Source organism: Quercus robur, chromosome 7 (genome assembly GCF_932294415.1).
Source record: "Quercus robur chromosome 7, dhQueRobu3.1, whole genome shotgun sequence".
Lineage (NCBI taxonomy): Eukaryota > Viridiplantae > Streptophyta > Magnoliopsida > Fagales > Fagaceae > Quercus > Quercus robur.
Window position 1 is genome coordinate 14634989 of NC_065540.1, and position 18181 is coordinate 14653169.

Here is an 18181-nt window from a genome sequence, read left to right on the forward strand (position 1 = left end):
AAATCCAGCAAAATCCAGTGAAAGAACTGGGCCGGGATACCCAGAGGCTGCCAGAGGCTGCCAGAGGCTCGGGATCCTCGGGACGTGCAGCACAGCTAACGTGGGATTGAGACAGCTCAAAAGGGTTACCACGAAATACAATAAATGAAGAACAGATATGTCCTTCTCAAGCACCCAGTGGTACAACAAAGAACCAGAAACTTGGAGAGTGACAATTCATGAATAAAAAGCTGGTACATCGAGAAACCCAGAATGAAGAACTATAAAGGGAAGCAATTGGAAGAGAACTTTCAACCCAGCAGTAAAAGATTCCAACTATTTGGGAATAATGACAACAAGGAAATAACACCAACGGCTAAATGAGAAATCTTGAAAGAAGAGAGATTGAAAGCTAATTGCTGAGGACGCCCCGGAATGGAAAGTCAGCAAATGACTTTTAGAGAAACAGCAATAAAAGATGAAAACTATGAGAAAAATGGAAGAGACCAGCCCTTGAGCAACTGTCACAGCACAAGCTCTGAGGGGCAAAAGAGAGAAATCACTAGTACCATGGAGCCCTAGAAAACACACTATAAAAGGAAGAGAAAACCCATGTTGAAAAAAGAGGATTTTCAGTAGGAAGAATATCAAAAACAGAGTCATTAGAACTCTGTAAAATTTAAGAAAAACAGAGGAATGTCTCCCGGTATCCCAGAAACAGCCACTATAGCACATACTTGGATTCAAAAGGATTCAAACTTTGCAAGTCTTAGAGGCTTGAATAGCCATCAAAGTCTGTAATTTTTGAGCTTATTTGAACCTTGTATCACGTCTTAGTGAGCACACTTGTAATCCACAATCAAAAAAAATAATGAAATATTTCATATTGATTTGAGAATTTCTAACAATTACTTTGCATATTTCTTTACTGCTTCTTGCTGCTCAATACATATATATTCTTGCTTGTAAAGCTGAGTCCCTGCCCAAGCAAAGCCACTCAGACTTGAGTTCCAAATCCCACAAGTCTTGTGCAAAAGCATAAGTCTGTGAGAATTGGGGCCAGGATCCTCGTGGCTGAATCATCCTTATGAAATTCATTTACATATATGTATATGTATTAATATATATATAGTGCAGAGAACCAGAGATTCTGGGTTCTTACAGGCCTAGTACGTCCCGGGATCCCACGACAGTACGCCCGGGGTACTAAGTGAAGGAATTCTTTAAAATGAGGAATCGCATTTTTACCTTGAGGAGATTTATGTGACTTGCGCACAACTTGGTTCGTAATCAGCCCCCATTTAGCTGCGGTGAACCAAGCCCAGTCCACCAAAACACAACTATTTGGCCCAGGATCCTTGGGCCTGTGTGCTAAAGAAAAAAGCACTCTCACAAACCGTAATGATGTAATAATTAATTTAAAATATAAATAAATATATTAAATTGATAAAAATATAAAAATTGACTAAAATAGTCCAATTAAATGAATTTTTTTTATATCATAGCTTCCATAAGACAAATATAAAATCCTAAGCAAAAATAGATATTGAGTTTCTTAATTCTTAAAAGTACAAAATACAATTGCATAAAATAAGCAAATAAACTCCAAATTACACATTATTTTTTTTGAAAAAAGACATGTATTGCATATATATATATATATAATAGTAATAATAAATGTAGATAACTAGATAACTATTAGCTTTTTTTTCTTTTTAATAATCTATTAATCATCACTAGATAACTAAATATTGGGCTTTTTTTTTTTGAGACAAAGGTAAGCAAGGCTTTATTGATCAAAAAAACAATAGCAAGATTACAACACTAAATCACCCTGGAATACATCCTCCAGGTCCTTAGGTAGTTTCTTCCACCCAAACATCCATATTTGCAGATAAAACTGCTCTACGAGCGAGAGAATGTGCTAACCTATTCCCCTTTCTCTTTACATGATGAAAACTACACATTTCCAAATGAGAGCCCAATCGACGAGTCTCCTCAATCACATGACCAAACATAGTGAGACATCTGCCATGGTCTTTCAATGCCTGAACAACTCGCATGCAATCTCCCTCAACCATAACCTTGTGAATACTTAGTTTTGCAGCAAGAGTGACTGCTCGCCTGGCTGCCAAAGCTTCCGCAAGTTCTATCGTTTGTGGGAGCTTGATTTTCTGACTTAAGGCCGTTATGATATTACCATTGTAATCTCGAAAAACCACACCCAGCCTAGCCAGACCCAAATGCTCAAACACAGTTGCGTCAAAGTTTGCCTTGTACAGAGTTTCCGGAGGTGGGGTTCACCTGACTGGGGAATGATTGACAACCGGTTTCATATCCATTTTCTGTGCTTCAAGAAACTCATCCACCAAGTGACGAGCTCGTCGACCAACTTCCAATAGAGGCCACGTTGGTTGATGTTCCTGTAATCTGTTGTGACGTTTTGCCAGAGACACCACGCTATAGTAGCAAACCATGCAATATCATAGCTTGAGTGTTGCAGCAACACACTTTCAAACAAATCCATGAACGTATGATGGTGCTTCCCATACAGTGGCACAAAACTTCTCACTGACCGCCACATTACTTGAGCTTGCTCGCAATACCATAGGCTATGGAGTATAGACTCCTGAGCCTCATCATAGAGAGGACAAAGAGCATCCCCCACCACATATCTTAAATAAACTGAGTTTCGTCGGAAGCGAATCCTTGACTGCTCTCCACATGAAATGACGAACACGGTTTGGCACACAGATTCTCCAAATCCCTTTCCACACCCCCTTAAAGCCCTCGGAAGATGAAGAGCTAGTTGTGAGCTTTATTGTGGTGCTTGACAGCATCTAATAAGCACTTTTAATAGAATATGCACCACTCGGAGTTAAAGGCCAAATAAGGTTGTCATCTGAGTTATCTTTAGGCATATAGATCCCTTTAATTACTTCCGCTTCCCATGGCAAAAACACCCCATCAATGAGGTCCAAATTCCACTACTTGGAGTTAGGTAGGAGTAAATCACTAACCTTTTTAAGGTTGGCTGCGGGTCTAGGAGACACAATCCGCCCAGGAGTGGTTTCAGACAGCCACCTATGATTCCAAATATCAATCAATTAACCATTACCCACTCGCCATATAGCCCCATTGTGGATGACTTCACGTGCTTGCAAAATACTCTTCCAAGCATAAGAGCATTTAGGGTGAACAGTAGCATCCAAAATATTACCATTGGGAAAATATCTAGCACTAAATACATAGAACAACAAAGTGTCTCTTTGGTGAAACAAGCGCCAAACTTGTTTAGCCAACATAGCATTATTAAGCCTTTGGATGTCTCGGAAGCCCATTCCTCCCACTGATTTTTAGTCACACAAATTACTCCAATTAAGCTAGTGTATCTTCCTATTTTCACCTTGGCCCCACCAAAACTTGCAGATCATGGCTTCAATATCCTTACATAACCCCATTGGTAACTTGAACACACTCATAGAATAAGTGGGGATAGATTGAACAACGGCTTTAATCATAATCTCCTTCCCAGCTTGAGAGAGAAACTTCTCCTTCCATCCTTGCATCTTAGCCCAAACCCGTTCCTTGATTTGTGTGAAATAGGCCTTCTTATTTCTACCAATAAAAGAGGATAGACCCAAATATTTCTCATAGTGCTGTATTGCAGGAACACCAAGAGAATTTTTTATTGCTTCTTGAACTTGCATATCAGTATTCTTACTAAAAAACAAAGTAGTTTTTTCCTTGTTCACCATCTGACCCGAGGCTTCCTCATAGCATGCCAACAACTCCTGAATCTTCTCACATTCCTCCAAAGTGGATCTACAGAACAATAGGCAGTCATCTGCAAAGAATAGATGGGTGAGTTTTGGCCCATTTCTACAGATAGAGAAACCTTGAATTTCACCATTAGCTGTTGCTTTTTGAAAAATAGCATTGAGGCCCTCCGCACACAATAGGAAGAGGTAAGGTGAGATAGGATCTCCTTGCCTTAGACCCCTTGACGGAGTTATCAGGCCTTTTGGTTCCCCATTCACTAGAATTGAGTAAGTTACCGTGGTAATGCACTTCATGATCAATTTCACCCAAGATTCCTGGAAACCCATCTTCAACATTATTTTCTCAAGGAACGGCCATTCCACCCTATCATAGGCTTTGCTCATATCTAGCTTGAGTGCCATAAAACCTGTCTTCCCTGTACAGTTTATTTTCATATGATGCAAAGACTCAAAGGCAATGAGAACATTGTCAGTAATAAGCCAATTAGCTATAAAAGCACTCTGAGTGTTAGAAATAATAGCATTAAGCAATGGCTTAAGGCGATTTGCAATCACCTTACTTACAATCTTATAAAGCACATTGCACAAACTAATCGGTCTAAATTCAGACACTCTTTCTGGGTTTCGGACTTTAGGAATTAAAGATATAAAAGTGTGATTGATAGATTTCAAAATGGAACTAGAATTCAAGCATGATAATACAACCTGAGTAGTATCCATACCTACATCAGACCAGTAGGTTTGGTAGAACAGTGGAGGCATCCCGTCTGGTCCCGAAGCTTTTAAAGGCGTTGTCTCCTTTATTGCCCTTTCCACCTCATTTGCTGTGTATGGCTTTGTCAAATCAACATTCATGGACTCTGTCACCACCTCCTGTATCCCATCCACTATTCGATCCATGTTATAAGGATTTGATGACGTAAAAAGCTTCTCATAAAAATCTGTAAGCAGCCCTGAAAAACTTTGCTCCTCACTTTGCCAAGTTCCATTTTCATCCCTAAGCCCCTTTATAAAATTTTGCCTCTTCCTACAGGTTGCTTGACAATGAAAAAAACGTGTGTTTTGATCACCACATTTGAGCCATTGCACCCTAGAGCGTTGGTGCCACATTTTTTCTTCTTTCTCCAATAATCCATGCAATTCGGCCTTGAGGTGGTCCACTACCTCTTGCACACCACATTGTAAAGAAATCTCCTCTGCCACCCATAACCGTTCTTTCACCTCTCTTATTTGTTCCTTCACACTCCCAAAACTTTATTTGCTCCATTTTTTTTAGACGTTTCTTGCATTCTTTCAATTTAGAAGTAACGTTAAACATGGGTGACCCTCTTCTTGGAACAGCCCAAGCCTCGGCAACAGTAGTTTTGCAACTCGGGTTTGACACCCACATCGACTCAAAGCGGAAAGGCTTCCTTCGCCACCTCTGCCTCTCTCCATTTGAGTCTAGAGAGAGCAAAAGCGGCCTATGGTCAGACGTATAACAGTGTAGATGCTGCACTCTACCTGTGGGGTACCTGGCCATCCATTCATAGTTCGCCACTCCACGATCCAACCTCTCCCAAATTAGCTCCCCTCTCCGTCGCCCATGCCAAGTAAACTCTGGCCCTGAAAAACCTAAGTCCACAAAGCCATAACTGTCTAAAGCATCACGGAAAGATTGCATTTGCATATAGGATCGAGGAACACCACCTCGCTTATCACTCACCTCAAGAAGCTCATTAAAGTCTCCAATGCAACACCAAGGTAATTTTGGTTTTGAACTGAGCATATGAAGCATGGCCCAACCTTCATGCCGTTGACTTGTTTTTGGCTCCCTATAAAAGCTTGTCAACCTCCACGCATTATTCGACCCACCATTTACAATGGCATCGATATGGTATTTAGAGAAGTTGTCCACCCATACTGTTACATTATTCTTCCACAATAAAGCTAGTCCTCCTCCGCTATCATCACTTGGAACAATAAACAAACCCACAAACTCCAACCTGTCTCTAATCCGTCTCATCTGTGCCTTTGTTGACCATGTCTTCGAGAGAACATGATCGCAGGATCTTGAGCTTGTATTATTTCACCAAGCTCATTCACTGCACAACGGTTCCCAAGCCCCTGGCAGTTCCATGCTAAGAGTTTCATTGTGCTCGGCGGGGCTGGGAACCAGCCTCCACCGTTTTTGCTTCTGTCTTCTTTATTTTCTTCTTCTTCCCATGCATGTATGCTTCCTCATCTTCTGAAAAATCACGTACTGACCTTTTAGCCAATATAGGTTCATGTTGGGTCACCACTTTGTCACTGCTAGGCAACCCACAAGTTTTGTAATTGGTTTTTCATCTTGCTGGATATGTATAAGTATCTCCCTTCTCATTAAGAATTGGCCCATGCAAATGTTGTGAACCATTATGGCCCATTACCTCAGGCCCATGCAAGCCCACGTCCTGATTGTTGTCTACATTTCCATGCACAGAATCGTATCTCGCTAGCTCACTATCGATCTCCTCTAGCTGTGCCTGAAAATCAGCGTTTTGATTAAAATCAATCATAATGTCACCATTATTATGAGTCGTTACCTCCGTGATTCCCGTGGTTGCCATATTGGTCCATTGCACCTCCATGGACCCTAACCTCTCTGTAACTCCATCGAAAACAGCCCTTCCACCTCCGTGCTGCCCATCTCCCTCTTCATGGTAGCCTTCAGCCCTCGTGTTGTCCTTCTGATTAGCCACCGGAGCATTAGGCCTATCAGGGACGTCCTCTTCAATAGTTTCCTCTTCATAGCCTTCAACATGGATCACACTTTTCCTCAAAGGGTATGGGGTTGACGCTCTCAACCAGGACCCAAACTGGTGGACCTCCTCACGCAAAGGATCTTTGTTCCTTGTCCAAACTAAGCACTCCCTATCACTGTGAGTGAGCCGTCCACAACCGTAGCAAATATTCGGGAGTTGTTCGTACTTAAAGCTCACCCAGCCCTCCTTACCACTAGCTGTAGAAATCTTCCTCCCTCGGCACAAGGGTTTAGTAATGTCAATCGCTACCCGAACTCGCATAAAGTTGTAACTTTCAGACTCCTCCGCTTCAGTTTCTCCCTCATCCACAGCACCAGCCAAGGACACAATATCTTTCGCTACACCCAAAGTGAAACTACGAATGGGTAGATCATGAATCTGGATCCAAAACTTTGTACTGTCAAAAATCATATCCTGTATATCCATAGTTTTCTCCACTCGCTTCAACGCTACCAAATGCTTATCAAAAGTCCACGGCTCACCCTTCAAAACCCACTCAAGGTCTGACTCATCCGAGAAGATGAATAAAACCCTATGATTCCCCATATCTCTAACCTCAAAGCCTTTTTTGTTCTCCACAATAACTTGAGTGTTCTGCCAATAGCCTCAATATTGATTGCCTTCACTGTGAAGAAACGAGCTGCTAATAAGAACTCCTCCCCCGTGTAATCATCCTGTACTTCAAACTTATTCTCCTCACTCTCGGACAAAGAGAACTTTCCCCACAATGCAGACAATTTCTCCATCTCTAGTGCAAGCAAAGTAGAAAGAATACTCGCACCCAGAGAAGAGAAAACTAGAAAAAAAACTATAGTTGCCTCACCCTAGAGTAGGCACGGCTTTTCATTGGTGCTAGGGTTTTGGAGAGCGTTCATTACCCTAGGGTAGGAAAACTTTTCATTGAATTGGTTCCAACTTATTTTAATATTGGGCTATTTAGTTTGTTTAAGAAGTATAGTAGTCTTATTAAAAAAAAAAAGTATAGTAGTTGATGTGCATGAAATATAAACAATAAAGTACTCTCATATTTGCATTTTTAGCCTTACTTTTATGCTATTTTGTGGTTGATTATAAGTTGTCTTTGATTGATAGGTAATAAAGGTTTTACATACAAAGTGGGATCAGACCAAATGTCAAAATAACTTAAGACCCAGATGTGAGCACGAAAGAAAAACTCAAGTCAAGCAATTCTTACACAGTCAACGTGGTGGGCTTTAGAGTCCAAATCAATAATTGTACTGTTGTTGTGGGCCTCTTGATTTGTTCACCGAAAGATCTACCTAGGTGTACTTAGGCCACGTTGGTTTTAATAAGAAGCTTTTAGGTCCCAGCCACATAGCTGAATGTAAGTATAAATAGTGGGAAATAGAAACAAAGGGGTGGCAGAGAAGGAAGCTGAACCCCAGGCGAAAAGAGAGCTGAAACAGGGGACGACGAAGGCTGAAAGGCAGGAGCAAAAGGGCAGTGCCGCATATGGCTTTTTCTTCACCCTTTCTCTATGCTAGCACTGTAAACTTTTCTCTTGTAAGCTCGAAGGTTCTGCAATGGAGGAAGTGAAGAAATGCAGAGAGAGAGAATGAACGTAATAGAGCTTGAAAGAATGATTTCATATATTATAAATATCTGACTTCGCTTCTTTATATACCAAAAACAGAGCAACCACCTGATCAAGTCAACCAATACAATCAACCAATACAAACATGACAAGTGGCCTAACTAACTAAGTATGCCCTGTAAACTACACCTGTGTAATAGACTGCCACTCTATGCTATTGTACCTTAGAAGTGCTATATACAAACTACAATACAAAACTACTAAACTAATATCTACAAGATATTCTATGCTGTGACAAATATCTACAAGACTCAAATATCTACAAGATATTTAACACTCCCCCTCAAGATGAACTATATATGTTGACTAGGTTCATCTTGGATAACAGGTAATGAAATTGCTTATACCCGAGTGCCTTAGTAAAGAAATTCGCAATCTAGTGTCTAGTAGGTACATGGAAGGTCTTGATTACACTAACTTGAATCTTTTCTTTGATGAAGTGGCAATCTAATTCTATATGCTTTGTTTTGTCGTGGAAAACTGGATTTGCAGCAATATAGATAGCTGCCTTGCTATCACAATAAAAAGAAGCTGCATGATTGTGCTCTAGTCCAAAAGTCTTGAGCAAAGTTATCAACCAAACAACTTCACTTGTGACTGTAACCATTGATCTATACTCAGACTCTGTTGAAGATCTTGATACAACTTGTTGCTTTTTACACTTCCAGGAAATCAATGACTCACCAAGAAATACACAAAAGCCTGATATAGACCTTCTAGTATCTGGACATGTTGCCCAATCAGCATCACAGTAGGCCTTAAGCTTTAATTCTGAGTTTGTAGAGAGAAACAAACCCTGACTTGGTGTCTTCTTTAGATGTTTAAGAATTCTATAAGTTGCTTGCAAGTGAGGCACTTTGGGAGAACTCATGAACTGACTAAGTTTGTGTACTGAATAGCATATGTTTGGTCTGGTGAGTGTCAAATAGAGCAAGTTACCTATCAACCTTCTGTACAAGGAAGAATCAAGAACATCCTCACCCATTGAACTACTGAATTTGGTAGACCGCTCCATTGACACATTAGCAAGCTTGCTAGCTAGCAAACTTGTATCAGACAATAGCTCCAAGGTAAATTTCCTTTGACATAAACTAATACCCTTCTCGGTTCTAGCAACTTCAAGGCCTAAGAAATACTTCAAAGTGCCAAGATCTTTTAGCTTGAATTTGTTGTCTAGGAAAAGCTTGAAGGTGTTGACAACATCCACATTATTGCTAGCTATAAGAATGTTATCAACATACACTAGCAAAATGATGATTGAACCTTTGTGACCTTGGTGAAGACAGAATAGTCAGATTTGGATTGGATGAAACCATCAGCAATGATAGTAGCAGACAACTTAGCAAACTACTGTCTGCTAGCTTGCTTGAGTCCATAAAGAGACTTTGTGAGCTTACAGACCTCCCCCTTATTGCCAAATCCAAGTGGAGGAACCATGTACACCTCCTCATCTAAATCCCCATGAAGAAATGTATTGTTGACATCCAATTGAGAGAGATGCCAACCATAAATAGCAGCAAGAGCCAACAATGTTCTAACAGTGACAAACTTCACCACAGGAGAGAAAGTCTCATAATAATCAATGCCCTCAGCTTGGGTGAATCCCTTTGCAACTAGTCTTGCCTTGTATCTCTCAACAGACCCATCTGCCTTAAGTTTAATTTTGTATACCCACTTGTAGCCAATGGGAACCTTGCCAGGAGGAAGTTTGGTCATAACCCAAGTGTTGTTAGCTTGAAGAGCATCAATCTCAGCCTTCATAGTAGCTTGCCACAAGGGATTAGTCAAGGCTTGAGCATAAGAGGTAGGTTCCTTGGCAACAATCAAAGCAATGGCAAAAGCCTTATGTGAAGTAGACAATCTATTATATGAAAGAGTAGAAGAAAGAGGGTAAAGAATACTTGGACTGTCAGAAATAGAAGAATCATGAGATTGAGGTAGAGAAGTAGTGGCCAACACATGAGTAGATGCAAGATTACAATGATAGTTATGAAGATATGAAGGTGGCTTATGAGGCCGATAAGACCTTCTAACAAGTGGTAACTCAGGTACAAGAGAAGAAATAGGATCAAGAAGTTCATTATGATTAGAATGAACAAAAATAGATGGAGAAGGAGCTGAATCAGAATGCACAAGGTCAGGAAATTCATCTTGGGGAACAACAAGTTCAACAGAAGAGAAAGGAAGGGAAAATTCTACAGAAACAGTGGAAAAATCTGCAGAAACAGTAGGAATAATATCCGGAACTGAATTCTGAGGTGGAAAAATAAGAGAAGAATTGGAAGTAGAAGATATGACAGGTTTAGAAGTCCAATGTTTGAAAGGGAAAATGAACTCCTTAAAAATGACATCCCTAGACAAGAAAACAGTCTTAGAAGCTAAATCATACAATTTATAACCTTTGGTACCAAAAGGATAGCCTTTGAAAATGCATGCTTTAACTCTAGGATCAAATTTTGTTCTATGTCTAGTTAAGGTTGAAGCATAACATAGACAGTCAAAATACTTAAGATGATCATAAGTAGGAGGATGACCTAATAGTTTCTCAAAAGGAGTAAGATTTTGTAACAATGGACTAGGAAGCCTATTAATGAGATATGTTGCTGTCAAAACACAATCTCCCCAAAATTTCAAAGGCAAATTAGCCTGAAATCTTAAGGCTCTAGCAACATTTAAAAGATGCCTATGTTTCTTCAACCATAGCATTTTCCTGTGGAGTTTCAACACAAGACAGTTGATGAATGATACCCTTAGATGCATAAAAGGAAGAAAGGGCAAATTCAGGTCCATTGTCTGACCTAAACACTTTGATAGGAACATTAAATTGTGTTAAAATCATGTGAAAGAAGGATGGAATCAAGGTTGAAGCATCAGACTTGTGCTTCAACAAATATACCCAAGTACACTTGCTGTGATCATCAACCAAGGTAAGAAAATACTTTGATCCATTCAGGGAAGGATTGGAATACGGCCCCCAAATGTCAGCATGAACAAAATCAAAGCAAGATAAAGAAATACTAGAAGAATGAGTAAAAGGCAATCTATGCTATTTAGCTAAAGGACAAATGTGACAATCAAAAGGCTTAGTATTATTGTAAGATTTGATCTCAGGTATAGTATTATTCAACAAAGTCAATCTTTGTGAAGATGGATGACCTAATCTATAGTGCCATAGCCTAAAAGCACTATCAGAAGAATCAAGATTACAAGAATTAACACTTTTGCCATGAAAACATGATGACAACATTGACAAAGCCTCAGAAACAGAATCTGGTAGAGTGACTTATGGAGTGCACTGCAATGTGTAAAGGCCTCCTTGCTTTTTACCCAACCCAATCATCTTCCAATGCTGTAAGTCCTGGAGAAAACAATAATTGGAGAGAAATATACAGCAACAAGAAGAATTTTGGGTCAATTTGCTAATAGAAATAAGGTTGAAAGAGAAACTAGGAATACAAAGAACATTCTCTAAGAGTAAAGAAGCAGAAACTTGAACAGTGCCTATATGAGTTACCTTGACCATATCACCATTAGGTAATCTAACAGAAATCTGAACTGAAGAAGTAATGGACTTGAAAAAAATGAAGAGAATGAACCGTGTGGTTAGTAGCTCCACTGTGAATAATCCAATCAGTGATCCTATATGTGAAGTATTGACACTAGAAGAAAAAATTGAATACTCGAAAGATGGAGAAAACCAAATACGTGACAGCTCTTGACCTTGAGAACCAAATGGAGGTTGAGAAACAAGAGGAGGTTGAGTTATGATGCTAGCAACTTGATAGGAAGTGGCCACACTTGCTTCTGGTGGGGCTTGAGTACCAAAATGACATTGTGAATTCAGTAAACCAACCAATTGTTGATACTCAGCTCTAGTGAGGGAGACATGTTCATTAAAACTATCCTTAGTTGTAACCAAATTGCTTGCAAAGGTTTGAGACTTGTTCTTGAACTTGTACCCAGGAGGGTAACCATGTAGTTTGTAACATTTATCAACTACATGTCCCATGGCACCACAATGAATGCATTGAGGTCTGCTAGTCCTTGACTTATTGAAATTCTTGACATTACCACCAGACTTGGGTCCCAATGTTGTTTCAGTCAAAGCCTTCTTCTCAGCACTAACATTTCTTTGCTTCTCATCTTGAAGCAAAAGAGAGAAAACCTTACTCAAAGGAGGTATGGGATCCATAAGAAGAATTTGACCTCTGATTGTAGTATAAGTCTCATTTAGTCCCATCAAGAATGACATGGTACAATCCTCCACATGGTGTCCACAGGTACAAGTTCTATAGGTGGAAAATTCCTCCTAAAGACCCTTAAACTTTGTGTAGTATGCATTTATACTTAAATCCTCTTGAGTCAAAGAGCTAACTTCCTTCCTTAATTCGAAGATCATAGGACCATTGCCTTGTCCAAGCCTGTATTGTAGATCAAGCTAGACCTCTCTTGTTGTCTTGAAATACACTATGCTTGATTGTAAATCCTTAGAAATAGAGTTGAACAACCAAGCTAATACTATACTGTTACATTTACAACAAGCTGTGTACAGAGGATGGTCAATCGATTGTGGCTTAGAAATTGAGCAATCAATGAACCCTAGTTTGGTCTTGGCATCCAAAGAGATTAGAATAGCCCTACTCCAAGTGTTATAATTCTCCTCAGTAAGAGGTTGAACCACCAATGAAACACCAGGATTATCACCACTGGATAGGAAATATGGATAGGAGGAATTTTCCTAAGGCTGGGCAGTACGAGCAGTTGCACTAGATGTACCTTCAATCATACTTAGTATAATGATGAAGATATAGAGTCCCAAACAAGAATTAGCAAAAGAAAAAACCAGAATTGACTTTCCAGAGAATTCTTCAAAGAACAAGCAATGAATGCAGTGATATGATGTACAACCAAATCAAATCAAGATTCAATTTACAATTTTGATGAAATCACAACAGAGAACAACAAATTGGGAATTGAAACCCTAAGACTGGAAAGAAGTCAAATCAAGATTCAATTTACAATTTTGATGAACTCATTGCAAATTGGGAATTGAAACCTTAAGATTGGAAAGAAATCAATTTCCAATTATGAAGAAGAGAATCTAGATTTCAATATGCTAAAGAAATCAAGATCTAGAAGGTGATGAACTTAGTGCAAGAATCAATCAGAAACACAATGAAGAATATTTATAATTGATCTGAAAGAAGCACCAAGAAATTGAAAAACGAAATTGAACTAGGAAGAATCCAAGAAAATTTCTGCAATTTGGTGCCGCCACTTGGTGCAATCATAACGTCTAAGTCCAACTTTTATTATATATAATATGATATGATATAATAATATGATATGATATGATATATATATTATTATAATTATATATATAGTAAGTATATCTAGCAAAATTATTCACGTCTCAACTGAGCAATCATTGATTCATTATTATTTACTTCAAAAAAGAAGAAGCATATTTTATAATCTGAATCCTGAATTAAAAACTTTGGTATAAAAAGCCTCTAGACGCACATGCAATCCCCCCCCCCCCCCCACCCCCCAAAAAAAAAATCTCATTTATGCATCACTCCTTTTAGTTACCTACCATTCCCTTTCATTTCTCCCATTTAAGTCTTTTTAATTCTTGGGAATCCAAACTATATATTTTTTTCACTTAATAAATTGTGTAAATTTTTTTTTTTGGGTAAGCTGCTAAAGAAAGAAAACAAATTAATATATATATATATATATATTTGGTTAAAGGGATAATATATATAAACTAAGAAGCCAAAATAGCTAGGTTCACAAAGAAATTAATAATTATTAAAGGGAGGCATTGTCCTATTTGGTTCCAAAGAAAATTGGTCAAGCTATTTTAATAATCATTCACTTTTATTTTATGATTGTTCTTAATGAGTGTCCTCAAGATATGGGTTAAACCGCATTTAATACTACATTGAATAATATTTATATATATTTATTTTTTTAAAATAGTCAAACTATACACAAATATCAAGAAAAATGCCAATTACTAAATCTATACATTTAAAATGTGTGTTTAGATACCGTTTATTTACTAAAAACTGAAAATTTATTATTGAAAATACTGTAACAAAATAATTTTTAAAAACATAAATAGTACCGTAAGATTAAAAAATGCATTGATATGCGCATTTTTGCATTTTTGACTAGATCGTAAAAAGTGTCGTGAGACCCAACCAAAAACGTAAACCCTGAAAATGCACAATGTTTCAAACTATTAAATTATTGACAAATGTCGCTTTCCTTTCTTCTTGCCGCCCCTTTCTTTCCTTTGTTGCAATAGAGTTTTAAGGCAAAGCAAAAGTGAGTTGAATGCCTACTTTTCCTACTTGAGAAAAGGGTATACACTTTCTTCAGTTTCCAAGTTTATGAATTGGATTTAGTCAGCGTCACGCGATCACAACATAATAAAGGAAGGAGAGACAATTTGGTTAATACCCTTTATTTGTACCCCTTGAAATATTCCCTATTCACATGATATGTATTTCCTTTTTTCCTTTACAAAGAGGGAAGAGTCCAACCAAATTCTTGTAATGTCTAATATTAGATAATAGTATTCACCCACAAGCCCTTATTAAAATCATTAACATCCCTATCAATTGATTGTCACCATTTTATACTATTTACTTAAATTTAATTACTATTAATCTAAAATAATTAGTCCTAATTCTTAAATGATTTTTGGGTTGTCAATGACTTCACATTGAGGAAAACAAAAAGAATCTCCTCATGGAGGCTGCTTTTAAAAACACACCTGAGAGAGTCACTTCACCAGTACTACTAAAAAAAGAGTAGAGAGAGGAAGCAGAAGCGTAAGAAACAAAAACACTTCTCTTCCTTTTCTCTCTACATTTCATTTTCAATCAGAAAATCCAAAATCCCTAATGAAATCCGAGGAATCCCAATTCCCAGAAAAGAAGCCACAGGGGAAAACGATCCCACCTTACATGAAAGCCATCTCAGGCTCGCTCGGCGGAATCATGGAGGCCTCTTGTTTGCAGCCGATCGACGTCATCAAGACCCGGCTCCAGCTCGACCGGTCCGGGAATTACAAGGGTATAATCCACTGCGGCACCACGATTACTCGCTCCGAGGGCGTGCGTGCCCTGTGGAAGGGCTTGACTCCCTTCGCTACTCACCTCACTCTCAAGTACACGCTTCGAATGGGCTCCAATGCCATGTTTCAGAGCGCTTTCAAGGACTCTGAGACCGGGAAGATCAGCAATAAGGGGAGGTTGCTCTCTGGGTTCGGTGCCGGAGTTCTCGAAGCTCTCGCTATCGTTACGCCTTTTGAGGTTTGTTTTGTTTGTTAATGCGGATTTTTGAATTTCAGTATTTTTCTCGGGAAAACCTTTTACTGGAAAATGTTTTTTTTTTTTTTTTTTTTACATGATTTGAATTTTGCATGTCTTTTAATTGATTCCAAATCCAATTTTTGGCTTAGTGAAGTTGAAATCAACTTATTTGGAGCTAATATTTTCGTTTTGTTTTTGCTATTTAGCTAAGAATCACGGACACGGCAATGATGCTGAAAAAAAATTAGGACACGGCAATAATGCAGAAAAAAATTAGGATACGGCACGATGAGATACAAGAAGTAATTAGTGTAAATATATTTTTTGGTATATTTTATTTATTTATAAGCATGTTTTATCTTTATTTTTAGTTGTTGAAATAAATAGTAATACATGGCAATTCATCCCTAAAAGTAACAAAAAAAAAAAGGTATTATCGAAAAAATCAGGCTGGACTTTTCATTATCAAATGAAGATTACTGAAGAAAGTGAAATGTTTTCTTATTAATTCTTAAACCTTCTTAATTTTGTTCCTGAATCCTAAGATCTAAATGGAGAATGGTTTGAGACTCTGGTTACTAAATGGAGTATTGTTATGCTCTAGGGAGGCCAGTTGTCAAATCATGATACCTGCTGTAATAAGCGTTCTATAGGTCTACCTATTTAATTTTCTCATTTCGCTGCACATGAGCACTGATTGGTTGGTCATCTGTGTTAGACTTTGATACACGAGTGCAAAATGTGATCAGGGGTAGTTGTTTATGTTCTCCAAGACTCTCTCTCAAACACAATTCTTCTTCTTTCTTGTCTTCTATCTCTTGATGTGAGATGTATTCACATAATTTGCTGTTAAAATGGGTGCACTAGCTCCCACTGTAAAATTGCGAAATGGGCGAGAAAGGGACTTACGTACTTTTGAAGGAAAAGGGTCACTGGTGGCATATCTCAAGACCCTATAGGAATGGACATTAGCAGCCCACTTTACTCCTTTTAGTCTACCAGACTTCATAGATGATATGCCCTTGGATGATAATGTCTGGCATATTTCAAGTTTTCAACTCTTCAGACCTTATATGAATGAACATCATCTGTAGATCACTTTTCTCCTTTTAGTCTATTGGACTTCATATATGATAGTGTCTTGCTTATTATCTTTGTATATTTTCCTTGTCTTAATTTAGCACTTTCTTTGCATATTTCTTGTGTACTAGGATTGCACCTCTTTTGCACCTTTTAATGAATTTTAGTTAAGAAAATATTAAATTGCAATCTCAGTTATGTCAATCATCAATGCTCACAATATTATTTCTGTGTAATCTGCACATAGATTGGCCTTGGGGCGAACTTGTTATTAACAAATAGATATTTGAAAGTTTTGCATGGCGTGTTGTATGTTTAAACAGCTTGTTTATCAGAATCAAAATGAAAAGAAATCAAGACGTTTAGTTTTAGTAATTTGTATGTGTTGAGGAGATACTACCGTGCTTTTTGTAGTTGGATGGAGTGATTGGACTTTTAGCTTTGACTATAGAGGCATTACCTACATTAATGCATTCTCTGTGTCTTATGAGGAAATTGGGGATTACTTGGTGCAGGTGGTTAAAATTAGATTGCAGCAACAGAGAGGTTTGAGTCCTGAGCTTCTGAAGTATAAGGGTCCTGTGCACTGTGCTCGTATGATCATCCGGGAAGAAGGCATCCTTGGTCTCTGGGCAGGGGCTGCTCCAACTGTTATGCGTAACGGGACAAACCAGGCTGCCATGTTTACAGCGAAAAATGCTTTTGATGTACTATTGTGGAAGAAACATGAAGGTGATGGGAAAGTCCTCCAACCATGGCAGTCTATGATATCAGGATTTCTTGCAGGTACAGCAGGTCCTGTGTGTACTGGACCCTTTGATGTTGTGAAAACAAGGTTGATGGCTCAAACCCGGGACGGAGGTGCATTGAAATACAAAGGTATGATCCATGCCATCAGAACAATATATGCAGAGGAAGGGCTTCTTGCCTTGTGGAAAGGGCTTTTGCCCCGACTCATGAGGATCCCACCTGGCCAGGCCATTATGTGGGCTGTGGCTGACCAAGTGACTGGGTTTTATGAGAGGAGATATCTTCTTGGTGCACCCTTGTAGGTATCATTCACATTGTTTTGCTTGTATGGTTTTCAATTCCATTGCAAGTATAGAGTTAAGAAATTGTTGTAACATTTTTAATTTCATTAGTGTGAACACCAGAATAAAAAATCATATCAATAATTTTGAGGTGCAAGCAAAGGGGGGAGGGGGGCTTTGGGGCAGTAATGACCAATCCCTCTAGCTTTGGAAATTTATTTTATGTAAGTTGAAGGATTTTTTTTTGATGTATTGATAATTTGAAGTGGAGAGATTTGAATTCTAGATATCTCAATTGAAGACATTATGATGTGCAAGTTGAGTTACAAGACTTTTGACAAGTTGAAGGAATTTGATGTGGCCAAAGAATGGATATGAGGAGGCAGCAGATGTCTTAGCATCCTTTTTTTTTGGTTTCCTACAGTGTTTTCTCAAAACTTTCAATTAGAGACTAATCACTGTTCGCGATTGATGGACTCATAGCGGAGTAAATCGTTGGCCTAGAGACTTTTTTTAAAGTGTCGGTGCTTGGACTTGAACTAGGGAGTTTCTAGTCAAACCCAAGACAGCCACTTTGAGAACA

The 18181-nt window shown here is 38.5% G+C and overlaps 1 protein-coding gene across 1 annotated transcript; it reads left to right on the forward strand.

Annotated features, from left to right (window-relative positions):
- The first annotated feature begins 14939 nt into the window (after nt 1-14939).
- On the forward strand, nt 14940-17902 carry LOC126692409 (mitochondrial succinate-fumarate transporter 1). The gene is made up of 2 exons (XM_050388008.1): nt 14940-15487; nt 17083-17902. The coding sequence occupies exons 1-2, from the start codon at nt 15077-15079 to the stop codon at nt 17617-17619; spliced, it is 948 nt and encodes a 315-aa protein (XP_050243965.1). The 5' UTR covers nt 14940-15076; the 3' UTR covers nt 17620-17902.
- The last annotated feature ends 279 nt before the right edge of the window (nt 17903-18181 follow it).

What these genes read in the sequence shown, in the direction of transcription:
- LOC126692409 (XM_050388008.1), top strand. Translation starts at nt 15,077, where the DNA reads ATGAAATCCGAGGAATCCCAATTCCCAGAAAAGAAGCCACAGGGGAAA. An exon ending in CTATCGTTACGCCTTTTGAG is followed by an intron (nt 15,488 to 17,082) that starts GTTTGTTTTGTT and finishes TACTTGGTGCAG; the next exon opens with GTGGTTAAAATTAGATTGCA.